Source organism: Lissotriton vulgaris, chromosome 6 (assembly GCF_964263255.1).
Source record: "Lissotriton vulgaris chromosome 6, aLisVul1.2, whole genome shotgun sequence".
NCBI classification, from domain to species: domain Eukaryota; kingdom Metazoa; phylum Chordata; class Amphibia; order Caudata; family Salamandridae; genus Lissotriton; species Lissotriton vulgaris.
Genome location: NC_141694.1, coordinates 428324012 through 428338311, shown reverse-complemented (window position 1 = coordinate 428338311; position 14300 = coordinate 428324012). Strand labels below are relative to the sequence as shown.

At 41.3% G+C, this 14300-nt stretch overlaps 1 protein-coding gene across 3 annotated transcripts in view; it reads right to left on the bottom strand.

The window, feature by feature from the left end:
• Positions 1–14300, bottom strand: part of GFRAL (GDNF family receptor alpha like) — a 772441-nt gene that overhangs the window by 200202 nt on the left and 557939 nt on the right. For all 3 annotated transcript variants that reach the window (XM_086926442.1, XM_086926445.1, XM_086926444.1), the window contains one exon: positions 2276–2517. In XM_086926442.1, the coding sequence (XP_086782568.1) occupies positions 2276–2517 (242 nt within the window). The remainder of the gene's footprint in view (positions 1–2275; positions 2518–14300) is intronic.

Genomic DNA, 14300 nt, shown 5'->3' with positions numbered 1-14300 from the left:
GGCATGTGTGGTAAACATATGCATGGTAAACATATGTGTGGTAACACTGATATATGTTAGTTGGCAAAGGCTAGATATACAATTGCCTACAGTTAAAACAAAGGCCAATTTGCTAACTGACATCCTTCAACAAGGTTCTCTTCAGAGCAACTATTGAAAAACAATGAGGCCCTTACCAGCATTCTCATGGGAACCTGGTCTAATGCCCTTCAGACCAATCCCCTGTATAGAATTAAAATGTATTGGTGCTTTCTGAAAGGGAATGGTCTCTTCTATTAGTTTAGCCTTAAGATCCATGAATACAACTGGGCAAGCAAACCAATTTTTTTTTTAAATGGCCAGCAGGATCTTACTGGTTGTCCTGAAAGACCTTTGCTGGCTCAAACCATACATGACGTCCATAGGTCTGTAAAGTATGTCTTACAAGGGCTGTGGATATTACAAACTGTGTCAGCAGAGGTATTGAGGACAGTGCAGTTGTATAGAAGGTATACTTAGATGAGATCAATTGTTTTTCCATGAGATGCTAAAGGGTCTTTGATGGTGTCATTCATAGCTCCAGATTGTTAGTAGAGAAAGCTGATTCAGTCCTTGAATGATTTAAGAACAATCAAGCTATACTACTAGCCTGGGATTCTTTTTGCTTGCTAAACAGCCATACCAGAAGTACAGGAAGTACATGGGTTATTCAAGGGTGTTATCTTGTGAGCATCAACACCCCCTTGAACTGTGTAGTAATTGTAGGCCAAGTAATTTTGGGGAGAGGGAGATTACACTAGCAGCAATAGCTCTCCTCTAACTCTTCCTCTGCTGCAGCAGCAGTTGCTAAACCACTTTATCTTGCCATGACAGGCCTATACTCAGCTGATAAGAGATAGGATATGACATTGCCTCCTCGGCTGGAGATGCATCAGGTCAAGCAAGTAAAGTCTGCAGAAGCTACTCGTTGACTTTCAATCCATCCCCATCCAGTTTTAATCCCACATCACAGTAACTTACAGTGAACCATTTTGCTTTAGGCAGTCAACCTACTGCTGCCCAAGGTGCTATTTATTCTACTTGTTTGTACCAAAGAAAGATGATAAAAACTGTTTTCCAGAATGCCGTCACCTCTTCATGCCTACAATTGAACTGCTGGCAGTCTCTGTATAACTTGTCTACATAACTTGCTGCAGACCCAGAAATCCATTCTACCAAAATTTGTAAGATAATTTCTTATCAGTCAATCTATCACTCTGCCAATCCTTTGTACTCATCCTCCACCTACAGAAATTGAGGAAAGACTCCATCACTTGGGCCTTTGAGTTTCTACATTGACCACACAAAAGACACACATGTGGATTCTCAGTTCTTTGTAGACTTCCCTGGACCACAAAAAGAGGAGAAAATGCAGAAAATTATACTGTCACTCCTCTATATCAAAATCTGATACACACTGGCCAGGAAAACACCTGCTGAAGGCCTGTTAGTTCATTGCACCATGGCCAAGAATGCTGCACTAGCACTGGCAAGGCAAGGTTCTGGACATCTACCAGTCTGCGATGTAGGCATTGGTACACACATTTACATAACGCTACTGTCTTAACAGTAAGGTCTGACCAGAGGGCAAATTGGCCTATACTCCCCTGTAAGACTGTCTCAACTGAGTGAACTTCTGGAACCCTCTGTCACTGAGAGGTGCTGCTTGGTATCCAAGCTAAATGTGATGATTCACTAGTTAGAAGTATTAATCAGAAGAACAAGTTAGCAACCTTCAGTACTGTTGTTTCTAATGGCTACTCTATCAAATCATAGACAGCTCAAGGCCCTCCCACCCCCTTTCTGTGGAGTGGACTCATGAAGATCATATCCAGGTTCCAGGTTAGATTCTAAGATACCCTATTATATGTAATTTGTTAGAAGTACTCGACACTAGGGGCAAAGAAGGAGAAAGACTAACAAACTGATATTAGCTCGCAGTGCTTATACATGACTATGCCCTATCACTTCCAGGACAGTCAAATTCACCAGGGGGGCCACATGACACCATCTGTTGCCACACAGGATTACTGATGTAAAATTTTCTGGATCCACTTTGGCAGCTGGGGATATTTTAAAGGTGATGAATGTGTTTCTTTCATAGAGTCTCCACTAGAAAGAACGTTGTTGAAGGTAGGTAACTTGTTCATATATTACGTATGTCTCTGTGTATGCTTGTTTTTATGTGTGTGAATACATTTTCAGAAGTGATGCATTGTTGAAATGATTCAATTGAAGAAAATTAAATACAACTTACCAAAGCAGGCCTTGCGCTGTAACCTGTAGTGGACCATCTTGCACAAATGTTGCTCAGATTCTGATACATTGATGCACGTGCATTGTTCTTGAAGAAATGTTCCAAGAGTATTGATGTAAGCAACTTTGCAGTCATCATCTCCAGAGCAATTATGATGGCTCCTACTGACTTCACACATTTCATCACCATGGCATATGGCTGAATGTCCCCAGCATTTCGACATAAATGCTTCATACCTTTGTCTGGAGAAATAATCAAAGTGATGTTATCACAGAACATTTTAATCCAATATTACAGGTATTATTGTCATAGTTATTTTGAGCAAATAAATATGTAAATTATATAAATTATAATGAAAGTAGGACACTGTTTTCAATTGTTTCAACTGCCAAATTCCAAAATTAAGTATGGAATTTATAAATTCACTACTAAAAAAATGCACAGAAATCAAATTGACGATTATTTTATCAATGTTTTTTTCATTTAATGTTTAACACTAATATTACAGCCATTTATAAAGGAATGCATATTTGAGATGTATTTATATAATAATGCACTTCACTCAATGTAGAAGTACGTTGCCAGGGTACATATTGCAGATTAAATTCAGATTCTCTAGGAATCACACATTGTGCCACAGTAAAATCAGATTAGGTGAATAAAGAGCCAATAATAAGCTCTCCCAAAAAAGTTTAAATAGTTATTTAACTATTTTAAAATATATTTTTAAATAGTGGTGTTTTAAAACTGAAGTACATACACATAAAACGTTCTTAGAAACTGCCATTGCTTATCTGAGTGGCATAAGAATATATTTTAGTATAGGCTAATTTAATGAATATCCATATGATTTTCTATAAGGACATCTTTGGTGCACCTACCGTGTACAGGACCTACAATATTACAAATAATTTGTGATCGAAGCGGGAAGTTTGATCTATGCATGGATAAAGACAATACATCTGTGTTACCCGAATATGTACAGGTAAAAAGGTGTTATTTGTGTTGCAGAGAACCATATATTTCAGGAAATTGTGACTATACAATGTTACTATCAGAAATATGGACCGGGAATAAATTATCACTTCTATGTTCAAACATATATTCCTGAAGTTGGTCGATACAAAATGCATCGCAAGATGTTCCAGTTTATCAACATTAAGTGATTGTTGAAGACAATACCATGTAAAATAAGGTATGCTTGCTATGTGCAGGCTGTATCATAGTACCCAGTAAGATTATTGGGTTATTTAAATTGAATTGTCATGCTACCTTTTATTTTAATTTGTAAATGTAATTTATGTCTATTTGTAGCCCTGAAGAATTTCCAAGAGAACTAAGGGCCCGATGTAGGAGCCCTAATACCGGTCGTAAACGGCCGAATTCGGCCGTTTCCGACCGGTATTACAGTTTTCTTATGTAGGGGGCTACATAAGTACAGAATCGGTAATTTTACCGATTCTGTACATTTACCGATTCGGTAAAATACCGAATTGGTAAATGTACAGAATCGGTAAATAGAGATGTAGGTGGCACTCTGAAGAGTGCCACAGGCCTTCAGGAGTCGGTATTTTACCACCCAATCCAATTGGGTAGTAAAATACCGAATGCAGGTGTGCATGCACATCTGTGCATACACACCTGTACAATGTGACACACAGACATGCCCTTAGGGCATGTATGTGTGCCACATGGCACACAAGCCTGTAATTGGGGTGCTAGAGGGTGTCAAAGTGACACCCCCTGCACCCTTGCAAGAATAGGTAATTACCGAATCGGTAAATACCGATTCGGTATTCCACATTGATTCCTATGGGCTTCAAGGCCCATAGGAATCAATGGGGGATACCGATTCGGTATTTACAGAATCGGTAAATACCGAATCTTACAGATTCGGTATTTACCAAATCAGATTTACCTACATTTCCCTCCCTCTAATTTACCACTTTTTAAATACCGAATCGGTATGATTCGGTATTTTAGAAGTGGTAAATTAGATTTACCTACATCGGGCCCTTACTGTGTTGGCTGTAAGGCCCGATGTAGGTAATCCCAGATTACCACTTCTTAAATACCGAATCATACCGATTCGGTATTTAAGAACTGGAAATGGGAATGTAGGTATTTTTACCGAATTATTAATGAATCGGTAAAAATCGGTAATTACCGATTCGGTAATTACCGAATCTGTATTTGCCATTGATTCCTATGGGCCTTGAAGCTAATAGGAATCAATGGCCAATACAGATTCAGTAATCGCCGAATCGGTAATTTCCGAATCCTGCCAGGGGGAACAGGGTGTCACTTTGACACCCTGTAGCACCCTTGTTTTTGGCTTGTGTGCAATGTGACACACATACATGCCATTAGGGCATGTATGTGTGCCACATGGCACAGGTGTACATGCACAGATGTGCATGTACACAGGAATTCCTTATTTACCACCCAATTGTATTGGGTGGTAAATAACGAATTCTTAAAGGCCTCTAGCACTGCCAACAGTGCTACCTACATTAGAATTTACAGATTCTGTATTTTTACCGAGTCTGTATTTACCGATTCGGTAATTTTACCGATTTGGTAAATACAGAATCGGTAAAAATACCGAATCTGTAAATAAATGCCTCCTACATAGGAAAAGGCATTTACCGGTCGGTAACGGCCGAATTCGTCCGTTACCGACCGGTAAATGCCTACCTACATCAGGCCCAAGTTGTACACAGGCTACAATCAAGTTTTATGTGTAAACTAATCTTCAAAAAAACATTTCTTTATAACAACACTATTGGATGATTTTTTATCTCACTATATTGTACTTGTGAAATTTTCCTTTTATGGTTACATCACTTGTTTACTATTTTTGTCGAATGAGGGTGCTGAAATTTAGATAATTTATATTGTGAACACAACCTGTTGGCTGTTCACTGGAATGGATTGTGCTGACTGATTCCTTTTGCACTCTCGCACCTTAATCTTAAAATGGGGGAAATAGACTATACATGCTGATAGTGGTTTGTGTGCTCATCTTTGTGTGCTTCAATTCAACTACCAGATCTAAAAAATAAAATTAGTATATTAATGTTATGCAGTCAGTATTTCCTTATTACGGGTATACGGGTTCATTGAGAGTACTCCTGAGATTTCAGTAGCAACATGCTCAGACTGTTTATCTCCACCAGTCCCTTTGTGTTATTCCCCATTTGTGGTTCTTTTTTCAACTGCATATTTTACTGCTTTGACCAGTTGACATGTTCAGGCACATCGGAGTTGCACCTAATTTGTAAGTGGGTATTCAGCTGGTAAAATTCATTACAAGTCACATCATGAATTGTGGCTGCCACATAAACACGTCCCTGCATTAGGTTTATTCTTCAATTTAAGAGTGTCAGACACACTTAATCACATAACAAAAACATTGTAAACCATCCCCAATGGCAAGTAATGTGGTGAAAAAATATCCAGTGACTGATATGTTAGAAACAATATTCATCTGACCCATGTAAGGGTAAGAAGCTTACATATTAGTGCAGGCAGAGAATCAATGCGGTGGTACATGATTTTTCACTGAGGTAGATCCACTATTTGTATTCAATGTTTTTTTAATATTATGCTAATGTTAGAACTGGGGGACTCTAGTTGGCAATGGTATACACCTTTGACCAAATAGGGACCCTTGCTTCTAAGTCAGGGAAAGGGGATTACACTACTGGATAACCCCTGCTCACCCCCTTGGTAGCTTGGCACGACTAGAATCCACAATACTGTACTCAATAATAATTCTTCAAGATGGTAGAAATAGTTAAAAAATAGGTTATTCACTTAAAAGCAGTCTTTAGCAACAGATAACCCCAACCGGAGTTATTGCGATGTCAAGGTCCAAGTAATCCCAAAGTACGGCGCCGACCGCGTGGTATGCGGTGCCGGGCCCGGAGTCAAAACAGACCCACAAAGTACAGTACCATGGAAACAAGAAAACAAAGACAGCTCACGGCACCAGGGAGGTGCAGTGTCATTGGTATGTTGTGGTGTTGGTTCCTTACTTCGGGGGAGATGATGCGTCGGTGTCCTGGATACTGGCGCAGGCAGGGGAGGAGTCGGTTCCCGACCGGAGAGGAGGTGACGTCACGAGGGCGCCGAAACCACGGTTCCGTACGATGTCACAATGTTGATATATTCTTGGCCAACCACGTCAATGATTGGCTCCGCAATGATGTCGGCTTCAGAGTCGGGCCCGCATCTCAAGTCGTAGCAGTGCTCACGGCTATAGCAGACTTATGATGTCATTTGCTGGCGTCGATGTTACACGGCGGTCGGTGTCGGGTCTAAGTTACAAGCCGGAGCAGCGCTCACGACTTCGTTGCAGATTACGGCGTCGCTCGCCGGCGTCGGTATTGCAGATTCCTTCTGTAGCACTAGAACAGCAAGTTCCAGATGCAGGCAAACAGGAGGGGTGAAGTCTGGTATCACTGAGACTTCGGTCAGGAGGCAAGCTCAAATTAAGCCGTTGGAGTAATATTCTGCAAGATGAGGAAAGTTCTTAAAAGGTTCCTTCTCCTTTCCTTGGCAATAAAAAAAACACTGCAGGCCAACCCAGCAAACAGCACACTGGCAGAGGGGAAGTCCAAACTCCTGCTGCTTTCTTGGTTCTTTTCCTTGGCAAAAGGTTCATCTTGTTCCCAGAAGTGATCTAAAATCTTGGGGTCTGGGCCTCCATATTTATACTCATATTCTCTTTGTGCTCTGAAGGCAGAGAGGCCTTTGTCTAGCCCAAACCAGTTCTGGTCAGTCCGGGAGCACTTTGTTGACAAGACTCCTTTACTTTCACAGTGTAGGCCAGGGATATCGGACACACCACAGGAGGTGGAGCTTGCATTGTGGAGGGAAGGCACAGCTCTATTCAGCTCCCAGGTGCAACTCCTTTCACCCATCTAAATGCAGATCTCTCTATTCAGCCCTGTGTTGGCTCACCCTGTCTCCTGGAATCCCCCAGCCCCTGCCACTAAAACTCCAGACAAGGAATACACAACCTAGCATAGGCAGGCTTGGATAGTTAGGCAAGCAAGTACCTACTTTCTAAAAGTGGTACTTTCAAACAAAGAAAGTTAAAACCAACTTTACTAAAAGATGTATTTTATCATTCTGAGTTCAGGCATACTAAACTCGATTTTCCACCTAGTTCCCTGAGTCAGTTAGGATTATAAGATGTTATAATCAAACTTCCCATTCAGGCCTATGGGGAACAGCTGGCCATGCAATAGTGAAAAAGAAAAATGGCTGTAATTCAGTATTAGGACATGCCACACACACACCAGGGCATGTCCTACCTTATTCTTAAAATGCACCCTGCCCTTGGGCCTACGTTAGGGGTGTCTGATATGAAGAAAAGGGAAGGTTTAGGGACTGGCAAGTGGGTGAACTTACCAAGTCGACATGGCAGTACCAGACCACACATTGGCTCTGCAGTGGCAGGCCTGAGATATACTTCATAAGCTGGTTCAGTGGGTTGAACAACCATTGCTGCAAGCCCAACAGCAGCATTTGATTTACAAGTCCAGGGCACACACGGTGCATTGTACTAGGGTCTGACAAGTAAATCAAATAACGCAAAAAGGGAATTAGTATAACAATTTAACATACGGAGCACTTGCACTGTGGCACTGAATAACAGTGGCACAGTGCTGAAAGCATATAAAACCAGCAATCAGATCAAAAACAGAGGAGGCAATCAGAAAGAAATGGAAGGGAGACGCACCCCAATGATACCAGGTCTAACAGACAACATATAGCATAATTTTGAATGACCAAGCTTTCAAAAATACAAACCTCAAAACCTGATTTAAAAAAATCAGTGATAGGTTCCAGACTCGTATGAACAGTACAATATAAGTTATTTTAGGAACTAAACCAATTATATAAATCAATGTTTGCTAAGTATATGAAAGGCCAGAAAGGAAGTCCTTTTCCTCATAATAATTGTTTTGATCAAATGCATAGTGTACAGTTAGTATCAGCTACTGAAGCAAAACCTAAATGAGGGTTCTGCTCACTTTCCCAAATTTCAGATAACCACTGATATGGGGTCCGTTGACAAAAGTAGTGTTTTATAGAGGACTGATATCCTGCACTATTTCTTTTTGGCCTTTTAAACAGAAGATAAGGGGCCTTTTGTACTAAGAGTCCATTCGCCAAAAGATGCTGTAAATTGGGCACCAACATTTTGAGAATGAACTCTGTACTATGATACCTAAATACACAATTTGATTCGTTTTCAAAAACAGCATTTGCAGAATTAACTGCCCAATTAATTTTTATTAGGTTGGTTGTAATTTGCGGCACCCTATGATTGGCTATAAACACAGGGACGGTGGCCAGAAAGCAAAAGCATATCACGATTCTCACTTTGCATTCCCAATAGCGAAATATTTTTTGATTAGCTGTTCAAGTTCTTGGAATAAAATGGTTCAGCTTTAAATGCAAGATAACAGTTACCCATTGAGAAACCATCAGGAACAGCAGGCAGTGACCTCTGGGACCACTACCTATTCTCCTTTAGGCAGTCAGTACATTTCCCAAAGGGGAAGGTATACCAAGAGAATCACTTGCTACGTGCTAATCTGTTAATCATTTAAGGAGGTGATAACTGCTCAATGGTTTACAATTTGAATTGTGGTTGTAAACCATTCACACATATCAATACAAAATGTAAATTTCAAGTGCCGTTTCCAAATTCAGTAAGGGCCGCAAAACCCATTTTAAGAGTGGGAATACTATTCTGACACATAGAATGTGTTTTGTACACTGTAAATAGCCATATTGCAATCACAAACTCTGTGTTTGTATGAACTGCAGTGTTTCCAATTACAAATGTATGTAATACATCTAGCTATGTCAGATTTGTAGCACGTTCATTTTGCCCATGAATAAGAAAAGGACATTAGGTTTGCCGACGTGCTTTTCCTGCGTAGAGGCTTGTTTAACATGGTGGTACGATCTCCCAGTCAGTAGCCTTTAGATCCAGATATATAAGCAGGAACACTGCACTGTACCTTGCTTTATTTTCTAGCAGGGCAATTAACACCTTGAATGCTAAAGGTAATCCTCCAGGATGCTGACTTTTCTTGATTCCCATTGTTCATGACGAGCTCAGCTCGTCATGAGTGTATGGAGGTGTACATCATGACGAGCTGAGCTCGTCATGAGCGTCCAAGGGGTTAAATAGTGATTGACCAGGTCAGTATTTGTTCCGCCTTTAAAATGAGGATGAATGATCATTCGTCCTCTCGATGATTCTAGTACTTGTTCAATTGCCAACATTTTATTAAATAATGGCATTATGGTGGCTTTTCAGAATTCCAGATGTATTTTAAATAGTACCTGGGGGAGGCCATTTGGGCCAGGAGCTGCAGCATAGCAACCTTTTTTATGATATTGAGCCTTTTTCCACTTTACCTGATTGTCTTTTCCTTGTCGCCTTCTGGGTTGGCTCCCTTCCACTTGCCGCTTTTGGGGGTTGGGTCATGAGGCAGGGTTGCCGTGCTTTTCCTTTTTTATGGTTGTTTGCCCACTTTGGGCTCCTGTGCCTTCTGCTTCTGCAGTACTGGTTCTTCCCATCCTGGGTGGTGGCCCTGTTGGTGTGGCCATGGATTCCTGTTGCACCTGGTCACCTTGGGTCTTCTTCCGTTTGTGGCCTCTTCTCTGCCCTTCTTCTGCGGCGGTCTGTGGTGCTTCCTTGGAGGGTGTTCCTCCTCTGTTGTTGGTTCAGGTGTGTTCCCGGTGTGGGTTGGCTGGCTTATGGGTGGCAGCGCTGTGGGTACGCTGATTTTATGTTCGCCTTGGTCATCTGCTGAGTGTTTAGGAGGGATGTATCTGTGTGATTTGTTTGGGGGATTTGAGGCTGTGTGCTCCTGCTTGTGTTTTTCCTCTAGTTCTCCTGTTGCTTTCTTGGGTTTCTATTTTTCAATGTGGTGTCCTGGGTGTTCTTGGAGGTTTGGAATGCCATGTTTCTGGCTTTGGTATGCTCCACAAGTAAGGAATGTGAAGGGGACTAGAGGGACCTGGGGGTAATGCCCTATTACTTACCGGTAATCTTCATTACTCTTAGTCCCATTGTCGCCATCCCATTCCTCATGCCCCTTTCTCCCTCCCGAACACCAGGCCTTCCTGTTGGTGTCTTAGTAGTTCAAGAAGAATGCTGGGTAGGTACTGGTTGCGTACTCCAAGTGAGAGGGGATGGGGTTAGTTGTCCCAGAATTCTCCTGTTCTTTTTTTGGTCAGGGAGACGGTCATGTCCACAAGTAAGGAATAGGACAGGTACAACAGGACTAGGAGTAATGAAGATTGCCAGTAAGAAAAAGAGCATCACAGTACATTGAAGTCTTCCATCAGTTAGTAGAGCAAAACTTTTTTCTACCAGACAAGGAATCCTTTTTGTCAATACTGAAGCGCTAACATGAAAAAACCTGCAAAGGTAGAACATGTAAAAAATGAAAAACCTATACATCTATGTTACAGGCTTCTTCTGTTAGAATAACTTTTGTGCCGTTAAATAGATATCATCCATTCACTTTTTAAGAACATATCTTTTTTCATGAAATACTGAAGAAACCCTGTCAAGGTTATTTTGTTTGAATATTAGCGTGTAGCACATGTTTACAAATGGTATTGTGGCCATGCTCCACTATTTCTCATTTTACAGGATTCTTCCTTCAGTCAGCCTATGGAAATGTGGAGTTATTCATATGGACTTCTTCTACCTGTCATTGCAGTTTTCACTTTTTAATTTACTTTTGTGCAATCCTTGACTTATTTTATTGCTGTTCAATCAACTCAACAGAATTCAGTAAATATATGTACACAAAAGTCTTTGTTTAGTTATTATCTTTATTGTATTTGTAATTTACTAAAGTGTAGGGTGCTTCTACCACTATCGTGGTCTTTCTGTGCAGTTTATGCCTTGTCTGGTTGGTTGAAAACTGTGGTGCACATGCATGGCTGGAAGAGTATGTGAGGCTCCTAGATGTGCTGTGCATATCTGTGGTTGTTTTGGAAATTCTGTAAGGGTGAAAGAGCACATAACACATATATGTGAACATAATAGATGAAAAATGCCCATAACGAGTAATGACAACAAATTGTTTCCCCTGTGGTCTGTGTATGTGGTACCCTTCAAATACATAAGGGAGCTGTTAAGAGCTGAAAGCTAAGCACACAGACTCAGAATGGATTTATTTATTTTCTCTTATGTCCTGTAAAAACTAAAATAAGTTCTGGCACTATATCAATACATCAAATGACAACTGCGATGTTCCAGCAGCGAAATGGGTAGAATATATTCAGAACCTGTATGACGACCCAGGGTCCTCGATCTGATACAGTCTAATTGGCATGAGAAAGGAATCAATCAGGTTTTTTTTAAAGCGTGCTACTCACCCGTGAGGGTTTCAATACGCTGGGTGGAGGGGGTTGGGCAGCTCCATTCAGTCGAAGAGCCAGGTCTTGAGGGTCTTCCTGAAGACGTTCAGGGTGGGGGCATGCCTGATGTCGACATGCAGCTCATTCCAGGTCTTGGTCATGATGTAGAAGAAGGTTCTTCCACCTGATCTTTCTCTGTGGATGAGCGGGGTTTCGAGGAGGGCTAGGTCGACAGATCAGAGGTTCCTCTTGGGTAAGTGGAATGAGTTCCAGACAGATAAGAAGCGGTAACTGGGTCTACTATATTCAATTGAGAATCTGCATCCAAAGCCAGAAACACCTTGATAACCAAGTGGCCCCCTGCTCCTAACAGCCTCCCGAGGTCGCTCTTTAAATTGGAGGAAATCTTCTGGGCCAGCCGCCTCACTACACTTTATGCTGATTGTTTCCGAGGAGCTAAGGTCCCACAATCCTGTAAGGGATCTATCCTTCATCAAATTCCTAAAAAGGGGAGCAATGGCAATTCAGAGAACTACAGGCTAACCGTGCTGCTCAATGTGGGAGCAAAAGACTATGCCAAAATTTTACTTTGTGTACTCGAGGCATGGGTGGCTGAAATAAACATCATATTCTTCTATAAAATGGGATTTAGACATCATTCATCTACCATGGCAATATTGTCGCCCTGTCATATGTAGCACGCAGCACTTTCTTCCCCTCATGGCCACCACTGTTGACCTGGTTTGTGGACTACCCCACTTCTTTTGACAGCTTTGATGGAAATCATCTTTGGGGAAAGCTGACAAACTGGTATAACGGCCAGCCTGCTTAGAGCCATTATTGCACTGCATTCAGACACTTGGGTGTTTGCCAAGATCGGCACAGACAACTCAGCGACTAAACACATTTTTACTGCCCCGGCCTAAAACAAGGGTGTGTCCTGGCTCCTATGCTGTTTAATCTCTACACTGCAGACACTTGCCAGGACAAACTCAATTCCACCGAAGATTGCAATGAGGCTCCAAATGATTCAATATGCTGAAGATCTCCTTACAATAAAACCACACAAAAATTGGTTTCCAGCGGGCTCTTAACAAACTCCACACTTACAATACAGTAAACAAGTTGATGGCGAGCTCAGACAAAACAAAGGTGATGATTTTTGTCATGTAAAAAAATAAGAAGAATCTAAGATAGGGGCTACGCAACCAATGGATTTCTCAAACGTCAAAGTACAACTACCTTGGTTTCTGGTACTATCTTGGTGTCTGGTTCATGGATACAGTCAAACGGAGTCTTCATCTCAAATGTATCAATAGGAAGGCTGAGAGAGTTATATATATTCACCCTAAGCAGACTATGCTATCAGCTGCGCTCCGCAACAGCAGAGGTCATACTGCGAGTCACTCAGACGAAGCTGCTACCTATCCTCTCCTATTGCCAACATGCTTACCCATGGGCATTCACTTCAACACAGGACAAGGCACAGTGCCATACCTTTAGGAGCCTAATTCATCTTCCAAAACACATGGATTGCTTGCTAGTTTGCTAGGAATTTGGCCTGCAAGCCCAAGACATTGAAAGCAAGGCTGCATTCCTCAAGTATTACAACACCACACTATCGGTCATATCAGACACCATGAAAATGGTTCTCCAAGCGATTTATACCAACTCATACCCTCTTTGAACTACATTCCTCAAAAAGGCGGATCGTCAACTAGATGTTAAACTGGAAATGTTGATGGCCCTGAATGCCCCTTACACAGCATAAAAGACATCCTGAGGAAACAGGCCGCACTAAGCTTGAAGATTGCTGACTTGGTAACTGTTCGTTCTAGCACCTACGCTGTCCCTATTCTAAAATCACACGAGGACATGAAATTGTAATCGTATTTAAAGTTTACATTAACTATAGAAACCAAGCACTGTATCCTCAGCACGATTTATGGTTCTACCGATCAATTAATTTCATTTGCATTGGGCCAGTTCACTGGGAAGCATGCCCTGCAGATTCTGCAAGTACAAAAGAGAATCCATGTTTCATATACCATGGTGCTGCCTGGAGTTCTTATATGAATGTCACACTTTACTAACACCAATGTTTATGCCAAACGGTGTCTCCACCTGCAAAGAGGCACTGGGGTTTTGAATCACTACCTTTGTTCTTACGTTCATGACTCACTTATACGTTAATAAGATCTTTACTACAGTTCGAGAGTGAAGGACCTGACTGTGCTCCCACTGCCACTGCTGAAGAACCAACATTTAAATGATATGTGTTTGCTTTTATAATGTAACTTATTCTACTGTTTGGATTTTCTCAGCCTCGTGTTTTTGCTACTGTCATTTTATGATTTACTGTGAACAATTGTATTCATTTTGATTGATTGACAAAAATAAAATTATTCGACTGTATTAAGATGGTAGATTTCAGATAGCAGGGGCGGTCCTATTTTCATAACAGAACGGAAAATGCCCAGTACTTGTACATTCAAGTGTCGATCCTGTGTTGGCCCTAAACACAACTAACCCTTCTGTTGCCTATTCATGATTGTGGGTCACGCAAACCACATTTTACACATTTCTCAAGTGTGTAACTCCTACTGAAGTGAGA